The sequence below is a fragment of the Primulina tabacum genome, chromosome 6, assembly GCF_025594145.1.
Source record: "Primulina tabacum isolate GXHZ01 chromosome 6, ASM2559414v2, whole genome shotgun sequence".
Lineage (NCBI taxonomy): Eukaryota > Viridiplantae > Streptophyta > Magnoliopsida > Lamiales > Gesneriaceae > Primulina > Primulina tabacum.
Window position 1 is genome coordinate 6,406,365 of NC_134555.1, and position 15,261 is coordinate 6,421,625.

The 15,261-nt window shown below is 34.8% G+C and overlaps 1 protein-coding gene across 3 annotated transcripts; it reads right to left on the bottom strand.

Annotated features, from left to right (window-relative positions):
* Positions 1-1,640: 1,640 nt before the first annotated feature.
* LOC142549014 (protein ENHANCED DOWNY MILDEW 2-like) lies at positions 1,641-11,557 on the bottom strand. Of its 3 annotated transcripts, none has more exons than XM_075657732.1 (18): positions 11,393-11,557; positions 10,377-10,792; positions 10,208-10,304; positions 9,763-9,816; positions 9,552-9,673; positions 8,376-8,472; positions 8,161-8,265; positions 7,176-7,423; positions 6,984-7,082; positions 6,718-6,903; positions 6,407-6,548; positions 6,231-6,332; positions 4,071-4,112; positions 3,624-3,734; positions 2,910-2,981; positions 2,713-2,831; positions 2,556-2,619; positions 1,641-2,460 (listed from the first exon to the last, which is right to left on the bottom strand). In XM_075657732.1, exons 2-18 carry the CDS (start codon positions 10,784-10,786, stop codon positions 1,807-1,809), a joined length of 2,724 nt encoding a protein of 907 aa, XP_075513847.1. In that variant the 5' UTR covers positions 10,787-10,792; positions 11,393-11,557; the 3' UTR covers positions 1,641-1,806. The 3 variants fall into 3 exon arrangements, with proteins under 3 accessions (XP_075513847.1, XP_075513848.1, XP_075513846.1); XM_075657733.1 differs by having other exon boundaries at positions 6,246-6,332; positions 10,377-10,852; positions 11,393-11,556; XM_075657731.1 differs by having other exon boundaries at positions 10,377-10,852; positions 11,393-11,556.
* Positions 11,558-15,261: the final 3,704 nt, after the last annotated feature.

Here is a 15,261-nt window from a genome sequence, read left to right on the forward strand (position 1 = left end):
ATGTTCTCTCATTTTCATCTTGTTTTTCTTTATTTCTTTTGATATCTTGTTTCTGGGTAGCGATTTTGACCAATCATTAAACAAACATAGAACTTTCAATATTTTCGGTCGTAAGCTAGAACATCGCAAATATAATATATTTTTTTCACACATTAGGGTAAGTTTGCTATGCGTGATAACATACTGAAAAACTTTGAGTGAACATGTGAGAACCCTGTTAATTCAATAATGCAATGATTCACGGATTCTCACTTGTTCAAATTGATTTTCGGGATGGATTGGCGTGGTTCCTCTAGGCCTCGGATACAAGAATATCGAACCATGAAAAAAAAAATGCTTGGACCAACCCGCCTGCTTGTCTTCTTATATTTAAGAAAAGGGCATGACCAATTGGTAAGGTAACAGGTTTTGGTCCCGGTATCCAGAGGTTTGAATTTTTCCACAAAAATATTACTAATGTTAATAACAAATACTTACTGTCACAATCAAATAAGTCATATTAAATTTTAATGTCAACGACTATATTTTAGGTGAAAAACATATATCAGAGAAATTTGGATAATATAAAGAGAAACTAAATTATAAAAAAAAAGTGAAAATATAAAACATTAAAAACATATAAAATACTAATTTCACATTCCGAAATATATACTCTAAGGCCGCGTTTGGTTCGGATGATTAGCCGGGATAGATTATTTTATCCTACCTAGTCAGTTGTTTGGTACGCGTGATTATTTAATCAAGTCAATCCCTCTTATGAATGATTAGATTATATTAGGTAGGTTTAAATAATACCTCCTCACCCCTAGGATTATTTATTCAACTCTTAATACTTCCTATTTTTCCAGTTTTACCCTTCTCTTATATTCAAACTCACCACCACTTCCCGCCACCGACCGCCGCCGCCGCTGCCACGATCGCTGCCGGCCGACCGCCGACGTACCGCCGGCGCCGACTATTTCCGGCGCCGGTCGAAATTTCCGGCCGGCCGTTTCTGGCCGCCGCCTCCCGCTTGCCGTTTCCGGCCGCCGTCCGCCGCCGCCACTGTTGCCGTCGCCGTCGCCGCCGCGAAAGGGGAAGAGCAATTTTGTGTTTTCATCAAAAAATTCAAAAGTATCCTACGCTTAAAAATCTTACCAAACATAATATTATTTTACACCATATATTACAATCCTACCACAATCATTTTCTTTATCATTTACATACTAATCATTAGTTTATCCTATCCTTCCAACCAAACGCATTCTAAAAGTAAATGTTTTTATACAATAATTCACAGAAAAATAATGAAAATTTAATTTGTAAAAAAAAAAACCTGGAGAGTTGGTTCGACTGCCTGTCCTACCCGCAACACAAGTGGGCTGGTAGGAGGAGAATTGATCAATTTTTAATTGTACCATTTTGATATAATATTTTAACTTTAAAAAACATATAGTGTTTTTACTTAAACTCTGATAATTACATTATTTTTTATTTTTGGTTTCTAATACATAATTTTAATAAAAATGAGTCTAATAAATAAAAAAAAATATTACATTTATAAAGATTGAGTGTTACTATTGCATGATAAAATCATTAATTTTCCATTCAAAATCATTGTGAAATCAAATATAAATTAGTCAAAAATCTTAAATCTAAAATTCTAAAAAAGAATTTATGGATGAATATCTCTGAAGTGAAGTCATACTACAAATTTTGTTTACGATATTCATTATTCGTTAATGGATGTACTAAAGAAGATAAAAATCTATTCTAAATGTCCAAATAAACACAAAAACTACTCAAAGCCTGACAAATCATGCAAATCTATTCTTCTAGCCAGCCAGCAGAATTCTGTGGAGAGAAGGGGAGACAAGGGCCTGAAGCAAAGCCTAATGGACGGACTCGAATTTGAGGCTTTGGTTCTTTAGAACCATTTGTTAAGGATGCTTTTGACTGGAAACTATCACTGCTCCTCGCGATTTTCCCATTTGGTGACTTGTTTGGTGAAGAGGGGTCAGATATAGAACGATTGCTAGCGGAATTTGAACGATCCTCATCAGAGACCATATCACTTGGTGGCCTTTTCCTTTTCACTCCACTAAACATATTTGGATTCTCCCCTGGTAGACCATTCTCACAGGCCAAGGCTTGGTTCTTCTCCCCGCCACTGCCGATGCTGTAACTGGTGCAACTTTCCTCCGTAGTCAACATGGTCTCCTGTTCCAGGGTTTGCTGTTTATTATCTGCGAGATTATCTTCACGGGAGTTCACAAGACAATCATCAATATGTGCCAAGTCTTGCTTTTCCTTAGGATCTAGGTCCGTCCAAGTTTCTGACGAGTGCCCGTGCATTCTAGCAATAGCTTTGTGTTTTCGGGTCCAATCCGGACTACTCCAAAGATGAAGTATTGGTGCATTCACATTCAAATCTTCAAGTTGTTCTCCATTTATATTGACAGGTTCAGGTATATAAAATGACTGAAACACGAAGGCAAAGCACATCATGGATCGCCAGAGATGAATTCTTTAGTTGGGTGCAATGGAACTTCAAAACAAAGAAAATAAGCACTTACATTGCCAATAAACATTTTATCATCCTCCCAAATCAAATCGTACGGAAAGTCCTCATTATCGAACCTAAAGGAAGGAAAGAAAACAAAAGTGGTCTTTGGTTCGTACTTGGTTCATTGTTTGGTTTTTTAATGGAACGGTCCAAATTTTAAAACGTACCGCTGCGTCCCCCGAGGAGCAATAAGGATCAGAAGTTTGGGCATAAACTCGAGAGCTTTATTAATGAATTTATCATCAAGTTCTCCACAAGTTCCAAAAGGTGGATGCAACCCCATGATCTATTGAAACAACAGAATCAGGAGTAAATCATTCGATTAAGACATGAAATTGGTTGACGCAGAAAGAGAAGTTCTTACCAACCGTGACCCTTCTAGTAATTCATCCGGTCTTACTTCCATCCAATCCTTTCTTTCAAAGTTGAAATCATTCTGTAAAACCAGGGAGATAGACAGAAACATATCTCAATATCTTTTATTTGTATCCTGAAAGTAAATTTCAATATCATTTATAAAACAAGCATTATCAACTAGAAACCTGCAAAAAATTCATTTCCATGACTAGATTCCCGGACTACGAGGAATAGATTATGCAAGAAATCTTATGGTAAAAGCATTATGATATCATTTCACTGGGCTACACGCGTAGCCTGTGAAGAAAGTGATCTTTGGGATATTGAAACCATCATGGTTAAAAAAACAAGAAGAAGAATGATATCAGATCTAGGTACTTTTGTGGTCGTTGACACGAGATGTAGATAATGGATGTATTACTATAGTTAATCGAAGTGCCTTTGGGGCAAGGTAATTTTATTAGTAAGATCGAATGTTGTTCAAGAGGAAATAGAAAGTATTGATAGCAAGTTTTGGTCCTGAAGATAAGGAAACAATATTTCTAACAAAAAGTTTCGAGTCTATCCAAAACTGTACTAATAAATCATATCTAAACACGCCATATAGGCATATTCTGGTTCCTATTAACCCAAAAAAAAATTCCAGAAATTGTTTCTATGACTAAACTTCTATTCTACAGTCGATTTAAAATACAATAAAAATGGGTATAGAGGTACTGACCTTAGCTTGTAGAATGTCATAGTTTTTATATGAGCAGCTCTTTCCCACTTCATTCAGCTTCTTCTTCATAAAACAGCTGAAATCGCTTGACCCGCAACAAAAGTCAACAACCTGGTCACAGGAATAAAACAATTCATCTATCAAGTACAACGATTGAGACACTAGGTGGTAGGTATATAATCACATCTCCGTCTAAATTGTTGTAATGGCAGTGGAATCCAAAAATATATAATAAAGCAACCTTTTCACATAAAATATGTCATGGTTCCGAAAAACTCAACACTCTAATCCAACCTGTGGATGAAGGTTTAAGCCATGCTAAGGCAACCCGAGAAAAAGAATAAGAAAGAAATAACATGAGGAAAGGATAGTGGAAGAAAGAGAACAAGGAAACAAAAATAAATCCACCTAATGGTACATGGAATAAAAAATGATTTAGGCATTTACCATGTCACCGTCTTGAACATACCAATGAAGCTTATCAACTATCTGCAGGATAAGCTCAAACCGTCAACATGTAGTAAAGAAACAAAAATAAGATGATCACAAATATTGTGGAATAAAAATACATTAAAACATCATCTTACAAAAGCACAGCATTAACCTATTCGTCAAGTTGTGGGTGAATTTTAATTTTAATTAAAACAAGTTCACGAAAAGTATCTAAAAGAAGAAAGAATTCTAGCTGGCCAGTAAGAACTATTCCTATCACCACAAATTTATCTTCTCGAAAAAGGCTAAGTATGATGGACTGACTTCTTTCAATTTTTCCATTTTGGTGAAATGGTGACCAAAGGATGTGTATTTCATTCCATCTAGAAATGAAGAAAGATAAATTTTCATCTTGTTCTGCAGAAAGAGAGTAGCTAAATCGGTAAAACATGCGGCCTAAAGTTAGGGGTGTAAATGAAGTAAGTCGGTTAGCGAACTTTTCGAGCCGACTCGAAAAATATTTGATTTGTATTCGAATTTATCGAACTCGAACATGTTCAAATTTTTTTTCGAGCCCAACTCGAGCCTAATTTACATTGTTCGATAGTTCGCGTGCCATGATATTTTATTAATATTAATATAACATAAATATATATTAAATAAATAGATTTCTAGCCTTTCGAGTATTTATTTTCGAGCAATAGTTCTAATAGATTGCGAATAAGTTCGAATTTTTTGAGCCGTTGAATCTGAGCTTTGATTCAAACCAAAGTCGAACCAAAAAATTTAAATTTTTTGATCTTGAATATATCTATTTCGAGTCGACTTCAATCATTACAGCTTTCAGCATATTCGCCTCAATTCGGTTCATTTATACCCCTAACGTACAGAATTCATGTTTCATAAATTGTTTGCCTTCTTCGATCTTTTCGAAGCATGCGACCAATGACATAGCATGTATATATTGGCTATAAAGCTTAAGCAACCAAACAGTTGAATGACTCAAGTCCGGTAAGTAATAGGTCAGCAATATTAGACCACAATTTTTTCCTCGCGACCATCATAGAATCTCTTGGTTAGATCTCTTAACTGCATGTTATGTTGCCAGCAACTTACTTTCTATTGTATCATTGATTCCAGTCATAGTAAATTGGAATTGTGGTGGGCGAGGGTTTTTTGTTGGAGACATGGTAACTTGTTTACATTCAGGATACTATTAATTATTTCATAAAAACAATATTAACACAAGAAACCATATTTTCTGTCCTAAGTAAAGTCCATCTCAACAGGTCTCGAATCATAGTAACATTTCTGTTTGCATACACAAATATTTATTCTCTGTGGCACACAATCTCACTGATATTTACTAGCCACAATTTTTACCAACCTTTTCCTACAAGCTAAATTGAATAAACCTACACAAAAGCATAAGAATTTTTTCTTTCAAGTTCAGGTAAGGTTGAAAAGGAACATCCATTTGCAAACTAGACAAAAAAATTTACCCAAATTTCCTCAGTTATAGGATTCACATGCTCTCCGAGAATGAAGTGATAAGACCAAATTCCCATGAATATATATGTTTATTACTAGCACATTGACATATGCTAAAATATTTTTTTCTCCATAATCTGGTTGATTAAGTATTTCACACCTTGCCAAGATCCTCTCATCAGTAGGCTCTGGTGAATCCAAATGTGTGTAGCACCCCCCAAACCCCATGCTACCTCATGCTCTCTTAATCTTCATCAAAGAATCTAATGAGTGTCTTAAATGCACAGCTGCTCCACATTTACACCTCACTTAACCAACAAATTCAAGTTTTAATTCCTCAGAAACTGGAACTTCTTGAAATAAACGTTCGCACACTCTTTTCATTACAAAAAAAAACAACTTACAGAGTTTCCCTGAGTACAGCTTCTCTTATTTTACATACCACCCAAATACACTACAACTACCTTGAATGAGATTCTAATTCTCCAAACACTATGTATTCATAAGGTCAATCAAACATGGCTCATTTTCAGAAAGTCCTGAAGGAATTGGGGCCGAGGAGTGATAGCACAAGAGTGGTTTGATTCATTAACTTGACATAAATCCACCAGGTACAAACAAGAACATAAAGAAAACATGAAAAAGAAAGACCAAAGCAACAAGCTAAACCATAAAACAAATCACCTTCCAGTTCATCACCTGAAATAGAATATCAGTCTCACAAAAAGCTTTGGCATCATCAACACTGCCTCCTCCCTCCAATTTTTGCAGCGCAGCATGTACAGCCTGCCAAGACACGAGTATTCAACTTTAAATAAATTGGAAAAGACAGAGGCTACCCAAAGGACTTATGCGCATACCTCAACAGAACACTCCTCCTTCCCCAAGGTGAAGTCCACATCAAATGGTGAGGATTGTGCAAGTGCTGATGGTGCTATTTGATTTTCTATTAATTTTTCAAGTGTTACTGAGGATGAGTCGTTTTTCATCACAGTCAATATTCTGCATTACGAGGGAAAAAGAACACTATTTATAATATTGCGCACGAGCATGAGGTGGTTTAATTGTAAACCCATGGGTGCTTATGTATCTGAATCCAAAACTAACGGAAATATGGGAATGAGATGGTTTGAGAGAGAAGGGTAACCACAGGTAAGAAAAAGCGCAGCACCTTTTCTTTTTATCAGGATCGAGATTCAATGAATTGTCTGCCATCTTCACAATGAGCTCAACATTTCGAGAATTCTCCAATTCCTCATCAACACTTTGCCCCCTTGAAGACTCCACTGGTTCAGACACTGGGAATTTTATGTGGTTTCTGACCGGTGTGAATGTTTTTAAGTCTATATCATGTTTTCTGATGGGAAGACAAAATGTCGGAATAAAAAATCTTTATATTAAAGAACATTAACTCAAGCTAAGGCTTAGGGTACTCACAAACAGTAAATTAGTATTCGATTGTTAGGAATAAGCCCCTCCCAAGCCCTTTGCACAATACCTTTGCTCACATTCACATCCTCTTCAAATGCAATCTTTCTAGTTGATGCATAAGAAACTTGAGCGATCAAACCATGATAACAAGATAAAAAAAAGTAATCTCCGTGAATTTTCTGAGAGAATAAGGAGCACCTTGGCAAACATTTTATGTGGTATGAGCGAGGGCAACGACGACAAATGGCAAACAGCAAATCACGAACTGCACTTACTTCTAATTCCTTGCACCTGTGACATATGTGTCGAGGGCATGCAAACTGTATGCCCCCAGCTATCTTTTTCCTGTGCTCTTCTGCGGCAGCCTCATCTCCAGGATGAAGAAGTTTTGCAGCACAATGTGGATGGTAAAAGTAACCACAAGCTCCGTTGACACAACGAAAGACCTGTAAATGTACAGCGAAATATCCAACTTATTTACAGATGCCAATCTATGGCAACATATGTGACAAACTAAGGTATAAAAAAAACAAACGTCGTGTATGGATAGTAGGAGAAAACAGAGAATTTCAAGTCATTCTAAATTGATTGCATTAGTTTTGATATTATTGAGTTATCGAGTTTTGATATTATTGAGTAATTGAGTTTTGATATTATTGAGTTATACGACTTTCCCATTCTCTACGCACCATTTTGAGCTTTTGTGCAGATAATTATAATGGATTATTAATTCCCTGACACTGGACTCCTGTCAAATCATGCTCAAATCTTTTCTTTAGATGCAAATCTTTTCATCCACATGCAATGTTAAGGATTGAAGGGTGCGTCATTCGTAAGATTTGATGAAGAGTCCTAGACTTACTTCCAAAAGGAGTGGGGCAGATATAAAACTTCCATGGTCTAACTTCCAACGGATACGAAATAGAAGTGAGAAAGCCACGAAGTAAGTCAGTTTCTAGCTACACAAGTCACTGAAGTAAGATAGATTTAACGGTGTTGGACAGGTACAGTTAACCAAAAGGTGTTCAATAAGCTTCGTCATAGTCCAACTACAAGCCGAGCCCAAAAATCATAATTTGCTCTGTGCATATACTAAAAAGTCCATTTCACATGACAATGACCAATAACAAGATGCGTCTTGTGAAAACCTGAAGCTCTATCAATATAAAAGGAACACACAAACCTCAGCTCCAGATAATTCATCAGAAGATCCCAAATTCCCACAGCCGAAGCATTGATGTTGCTTAATCTCGCAATTTTTACAATAAAATTCAACCTTTTCAATTGCCTGAATAGAAAACGCAGAGCTTTCAGTCACACCAAAAAATGAAAGGTAAATAAAAACTTAGAGAAGGAGAAGAAGGAGGAGGGAAACAACACAAGCAGAAGAAATCGTACTTCATATTCTGCCTCGGTGTAACCTAGAGATGGACATGAAGAATCAGCACCATCTTCCACGGTTGGATGGAATGACCTAAGGCACTTGCCTTCACAACTGATTAAAAAAAAGAGAAAACAAGATAAAATAGATAGATTTAGAAAACAAAAAAAATAAGGAAAACATGGTGATGGTACAAAGGTCATGAGCAGTAAAATTTAACGAATATAAGACGATTAAAATGCAATCTAGGAGTGATTTCATCTTTATTTCATGTTATAAGAAGAAAAGGATGAAATGAATTTGCAGAACCAGAAACATTTTCGATAAAAAAAACTCTCTTGCTAGAGAAACAACAGTTGGCAATATGATTATGCACGCATTTCATCCTAATTTTTATTACTGAAGAAACATCTAGAGAAAAGGGTGCATGCACATGATTTCGTAAAAAAACTACCCAATTCGATCTCTAAGCTTAGCAGAAATTTTAACGCTTGCAGAAGGATAAAAAATTCGCTGATGGTTTGTACATTTTATCATCTCAAAAACTAACAATATAATAGAATACATTTAAATAATCAATAAAATCAAATAGTTGTAAAACCCTTACAGAATGGGTGCATGTAATATTAAAAGTGCAAACTATGGCCACAGTAGTACATGACAAAAATGTTACTATTTGTGAAAACAAAATATATTGCTATATAACACAAACTAAATTACGTCAATACATGCACATGTCCAGGAAGTCCCCCCAACACCAGGAATTCCTCGTGGCTCCACGAAATAATGCGTCACATGCTATCATCTCCTTGCAATTTGCATGAAACCATTTCTCAAAAAAGGGGAAAGATGTATTCTTCCTGTAAATTACAGGCCCCACCCAGAAAGTCTTACTTTCAGTTTGGTCTTTAAAATTAATACAACTTGTTTCTGAATTGCGGTGGGGAAGAAAGAGAATTCAAAACTATTTGGTCACCTTTTTTATAAATTATAGAGTATTGCCATATTTTTTTATTTAATCCCATCACATTTTTTCCTCTTTCCCATAAACCTGTTTCCCAAACAAACGATTCAGTTACCTCCTTCATTTATGGCAACGTAGATAACGTAGGTCACAAGATATAGACACTGAGACAAGTGTAAATCAATGTCTATAGCACGATAATGTCAGACTGAAGGAGAGAGTAACATACACGAGCAGTCTTCCACCATTATCACAAATTGCACAAACATCATCTTCCCCTGACTCATCGTCATCATTTTTACCAATCCCATCTTTAACCACAGAAGCACGCTTCGGAGGAATGCAGGAATGCTGGAAAGCAAAGAATTTCTAGTAGTCAATGATTTTTGTAAATCAAGTTGCGACTGGAAAAGAGACGTGATGATAAGCAAAAGTACAACCTTGATAGAAGGTTTCATCTTCCGGGGCTTCTCCTTGAGAAATGCAATTAAATGCTGTTTGATTAAAACAATTACAATGGAAAAGGATTAGAACAGAAATGGAAAGTCGGTTTATCAACAAACAAACAATTCTGAACATCTTCAGAGCAATCTTCCAGAACGAGAGAGAGAGAGAGAGAGAGAGAGTGTGTGTGTGTGTGTGTGTGTGTGATGGAAAAATCCTCAGATCAAGTCCAAGATATTGAGGAGATTAAGGGAGTAACTTTAACCTCAAAACCTTCAAGATGACCACAAACTTACTCTCAACTCCATGCCACGATTAACTTTTCGAAAATTGTTGGAAAAAAGGGCGACTTAAATGATAACACAAGCCTTAGTGATACCGCAACAGCTTGGATCACTGAATTTTTTCTTTCTATGTTAGAAGTCTAACCAGAGAACAAACCTCGCATTTTGCCAATGTTTCGTCCCTCTTCACAGTTTCTGTAATCAACGAGAAGTGATCTACCAGATCATCCACAGAAGGCTGATACGTGGACATGCTAAAATCGAATGAAAAAGGTGAGTTGAAAGGTATAGAAATATCAAACATACAGCAACTTCAATGTTAAAACCTGAGCATATTTGATAAATGATCCCACAATGCCCTCCAAGATCTTTTTGGATTCCATTTCATAAAGTGCAGGCTATGCACAGTGATCAAGATTTTCCTGATGTACTTCGCAAAGGAATTCCTAGGTTTCAAAAGCTCGATCCAGTAACCTTCTTTAGAAAACACACAGATCTTGGGTTTCTCAAATGAAATATCAAATCTCCAAGCTATAACGTGCTTATAGATGTTTCGAATTCGACGATCAGTGGTCCCACATAAAAAAATTTTCTTTTGGTTTCTGCTGGGACTCTCAACTTTATTCCAGCAGAGTGGTAACTTGGCAAATGAAATGGGAGAATCCTTGTCAGCAACAAATTCATAGTCTGACACACTGCATAGCACTGTTTTATCCTCTTCATCTGGAGGTGCCATCTACTTCTTCAAATGCCCCAAACAAATCTATTTTTTAGACAACCCCGGTGTTATTCCAAGTTAACACTACACAACAACAACAAAAAACAACAATTAATTCTGCGCAGCCCTTGTATAGACAATTTTGCAATGCCAGTAACTACAGATATCGAATTATTTGTAAATTGTCCCGAATATTTCTTAGTCTGGTGCTACAAGAATGAATCTTTTCAAGTTCTTTCAAACAGCCCCTCTTCAAAGGACCAAAAAGAAACATAAAAACAAAAAGCAGAACAAAAACGCAACCAAGAAAGAAAAAAACAGATTTCTAATGTCACGTATCCGTTCATAATTTTTCAACCTATACCTTCTTTAATTCGAACCAAAAAAAGAAAAAGAAAAGAAACTAGAGATTATTATTAAAAAAACCCACTCAAATTTCTTTAACCAACGTCTGGTAGAATGTAAAGGTCCCTTCAAAATTACAATTAAAAGATAAAACAGAACCATCTTCATCGAATTTTCACGCAATTAAAGGCATAATCACTGGAAAGTCACTATCCTACACCCGGTTTGACGAATAATAAATCTAAACACATAACAGCGTTTAGAGTATCGAATTATTACCGTATAATTAAGAGTAAACGATCACCAAAAATCTCCAGGACATTAGCCAATTAAGGATCCTAGGTTCTTCACAATCTGGCTGTGTTTAAATAGAAGCTTGAGAAACCTTGCAGGATCCTTCCAACGGGAATTGCTGAGTTCGGTTCGTGAAATTCACTTTATTTTGGCCCAATAAATTCGATAATCAATTTTTATTATAAAATTTTTACAATAATCAATCATTGTTATAACAACAATTACCGTAATTATAGATGATTATGCTCATATATTTTTTATTAAGATAAATATCAATTTTTTTATTGACATATTATTCTACTATTGTATCATGTAATAGTTCCGAGTGATTCTTGGAACTCGCTTTTATCTCTTTTTTTTTATCATTTTTTATTAATTTTATAACACGTTATCAACACGAATAATTATTTTTTGAGATGTTCTTCCTGAAATTAAAAGTGTAACTCGTTACAAAATATATTTAATGTTATATGACAATCTTTTGATATTTTATTGATGCTCCCGAAGTAACATCAAACAATTTTACATTGATATTTAGTAATATCAAAGATCGATCTGCCAATATTCTTGAAGAATATGAATATCGATTTGAAAATTAGACATCTAGCCAAATATATGATTTATGATCTAAAAATGGTTATATTCCCGAAGAATATTAGACCTAGATTTAAAGATCGACCAATCAAATGTAATATGTAATATTATCAATTTCTTGAAGAATATTGATCTCGGATAAAACATTCATCGATATTTATGATGAATATGAAAATCATATATAAGATCTGTAAACATTCTTGATAAATACTGATGTGAGATCGAATATTTGTCAATATTCTTGAAGAACGTTGATTTTAGAAATAAGATCTGTCAATATTCTTGAAGAATATTGATCTATTACACAAGTGATAAGATCGATTTGGGAGATAATCGTTGAGCTACAATAGCTCAATTTTGAAAAATTGAACACAGATGAATTAAATTAAGTTTGGTTTTCAAACCAAGAGAAAGACACTCAAACAATCTTTCGTAAAAATCGATTATACATTTTGTAATGCATTTAAAAGATATGCAAGTTCAATGAGTAAAAACATTTTGGTTGAAACATTTTATCAAACATTTGATATGCAATATTTTGATAGTTGAAGAACGCATAAATGCTGCAAAACAATGCATCTTTTAAAACATTAGAAATGATTTGTCGCACTTCTGAACAGCAACTGAAAGTTTGTTTTCTTTGGTCTGATCATTTCTTTCACACAACCGAATCAGCTTGTCCAAAATTTCCTTAGCTGATTTCCACATTTTAATTTTGTTGAATGTATTTTTATCCACTGTCTTGTACAAGATGTCCTTGGCAACATTATCCAAGTTAGTCTTTCTTTTATCTTCTGAAGTCCACTCATCATGTGGCTTTTCTATATGATGTGGTGTTCTGTCAGTAAGAGCAACAGCTGTGTTGGCTTTCATAATCTTCATGGGTCCGTCAGTTATGACATACCACATGTCATCGTCCTGAGCAACTAAATAAGCATGTATTCTGATCTTCTAATCGGTCAAAATCTTCTCTGGAGAACATGAGAATTTTGTTGAATGACGACGTGATATCAATTTGGGCGTGTGAGAATAATCAAGACAAGATTAACCGCTCTGATACCACTTGATATGATCGATTTGGGGGATAATCGTTGAGCTACAATAGTTCGATTTTTGACAGTCAAACTCGATTTAATTCATCTTGTTCAATTTTTCAAGAACCGAACTATTGTAGCTCAACAATTAGCCCCTAAATCGATCCTATCAATAAGATTTTTATTTATTCCTAAAGAATATCATTCTAAAATAGAAGATATTTCATTAATCCTGAAGCATGATCGAAGATCAAATATATAATTTATATCAATATTCCTGAATAATATTAATTTTATAATTGATAATCTAGACAGATCTATCTATATTCCTGAAGAATGTCAAATCTATCAGATAAATATGAAGATATGTTTTTATTCCTGAATAATATTTGATCTTTATTTAATAAAATTATCTACACTATCTATACTATATTATTAAGTGTGAGACCTTTAGAGTAACTACCTTAGAGGACTCCAAAATATTTAATTCCATATTATCCTTCTTACCCCACTAAAAACCTCCTCAAGTCACTCCATATTTTACATTAAAAAATTTAAACAAAAATTTTCCTTTAAATCGAACAACTTTTCTAAATTGAAAATAATTTCATTTTAATTGTTTAGTATTATTTGATCAAATTAAAAAGAAAAATAACACATGCAATATGTGTACATCTTTTACAAGTATTCCTTAAGAATATTAATCTAGTGTATAATATCTGCCAATATTTTTGGAAAATATAGATCTTGAATATTCTTAAAAAATGTTGATTGTAAATAAATGTGTTGAGCTTTCACTTTCTTCCAGCTTGAATCTTGAATTTATTTTCATTTCTTTACCAAAGCATCTCCTTGTAAACTTATTTTTGAGAGTAATAATAAGATCGATTGCTCCTAGTTCCAAAATGGATGTAGGCTATTGGCCGAACCACTATAAATCCCTAAACCCTAAGTCTGCAAACAGGTCATGTAGTTCTAACTGTTCAGATATTTAGATACTCTCATAGCCATAGTTTTTACATCTCATTCCCTGGGTAAATCTCTCATTAATTTGAGTGCTATTTCTCTGTTGCCATATTCCTTTCCCAGAGCTGCTAGCTCATTTATCAAGCTGCTGAAACGTTCATCAAACTCGCTTAGAGTTTCTCCAGCTTTCATTTTGAGATTTTAAAATTTTTGCATTGCTACAGACAACTTGTTCTCCTTGGTCTGTTCATTTTCTTCACAGATTTGGATAGTTTCTCCCAAATCTCTTTTGCAGTAGAACACATCTTGATCTTACTGAAGGTATTCGTGTTGAGAGTTTTGTAGAGAATGTCCTTCGCAACATTGTCAAGATTATCTTTCTTTTTGTCCTCACTTGTACATTCTCCTCTGTGCTTCTCAACCATCTGTGGTGCCCCCCCAGTAACAGCAATAGATGTATTTGGCTTTATAATCTTCAATGGACCATCTGTGATGACAAACCATATGTCATCGTCTTGGGTTGCAAGATGGGCTTGCATCTCGATCTTCCAGTCATCGAAATCTTCTTTTGAGAACATATGAACTTTATTGAAATGTGCCATATCTGTTGTAGATTCTTTAGAACAAGAATGACCCGCTCTGATAACACTTGTTGGGGATCGATATCGAGTTTAGAGGGGGGTGAATAAACTCGTTCCTTTGTTGGACGTTTTTGCAAATGGTGCTAGAATCCTGTTAGAGATTATAGCTTATCTTGTTCGAATAAATACTCAGTAGATCACAATAATAAATGCGGAAATGATCTGATGATATGAGAGTGAAAAACAGTAAAACAGTAGGCAATGGAACATTGTTTGTTTCTGGAAGTTCGAAGGTAAAATCTTTTATGTTTCCCCTTCTTCTGTTTCCAGAAGGTATCACTAAAAGACTTTGATTTTTATAGTACAACATTTGTACACACCGAATTCAGCAGGACTTATTCTTCGCCTACTGAAACTCTTAGTTTCACACAACACAGTGTAATATAGCAAAGTTCTGGAAAAGATTCTTTCTCAGATTACAGACTCTTCTCAACAAGATGTAGTAAAGTGTATAGCTTGTGAAGAGGTTAAGAAACAGCAGCACAAAATGATCTCAAAAGATCAGATATCTACTAAAAAACGTGTGCTGCTTTTCTGTATGTCGAGCTTGAAGATAAGTAGTAGTTGATGATAGCTCATACTAGCGTTGGAATAATCGTTGCGTTGATAATGATAATAA

Excerpts from the sequence above, each read along its gene's own strand:
- LOC142549014 (XM_075657732.1), bottom strand. The coding sequence starts at position 10,786 with ATGGCACCTCCAGATGAAGAGGATAAAACAGTGCTATGCAGTGTGTCA. Across the intron at positions 8,473-9,551 it reads AATGGTGGAAGACTGCTCGT|TTGTGAAGGCAAGTGCCTTA; the intron begins GTATGTTACTCT and ends TTTTTTAATCAG. Across the intron at positions 2,832-2,909 it reads TACTAGAAGGGTCACGGTTG|ATCATGGGGTTGCATCCACC; the intron begins GTAAGAACTTCT and ends TTGTTTCAATAG.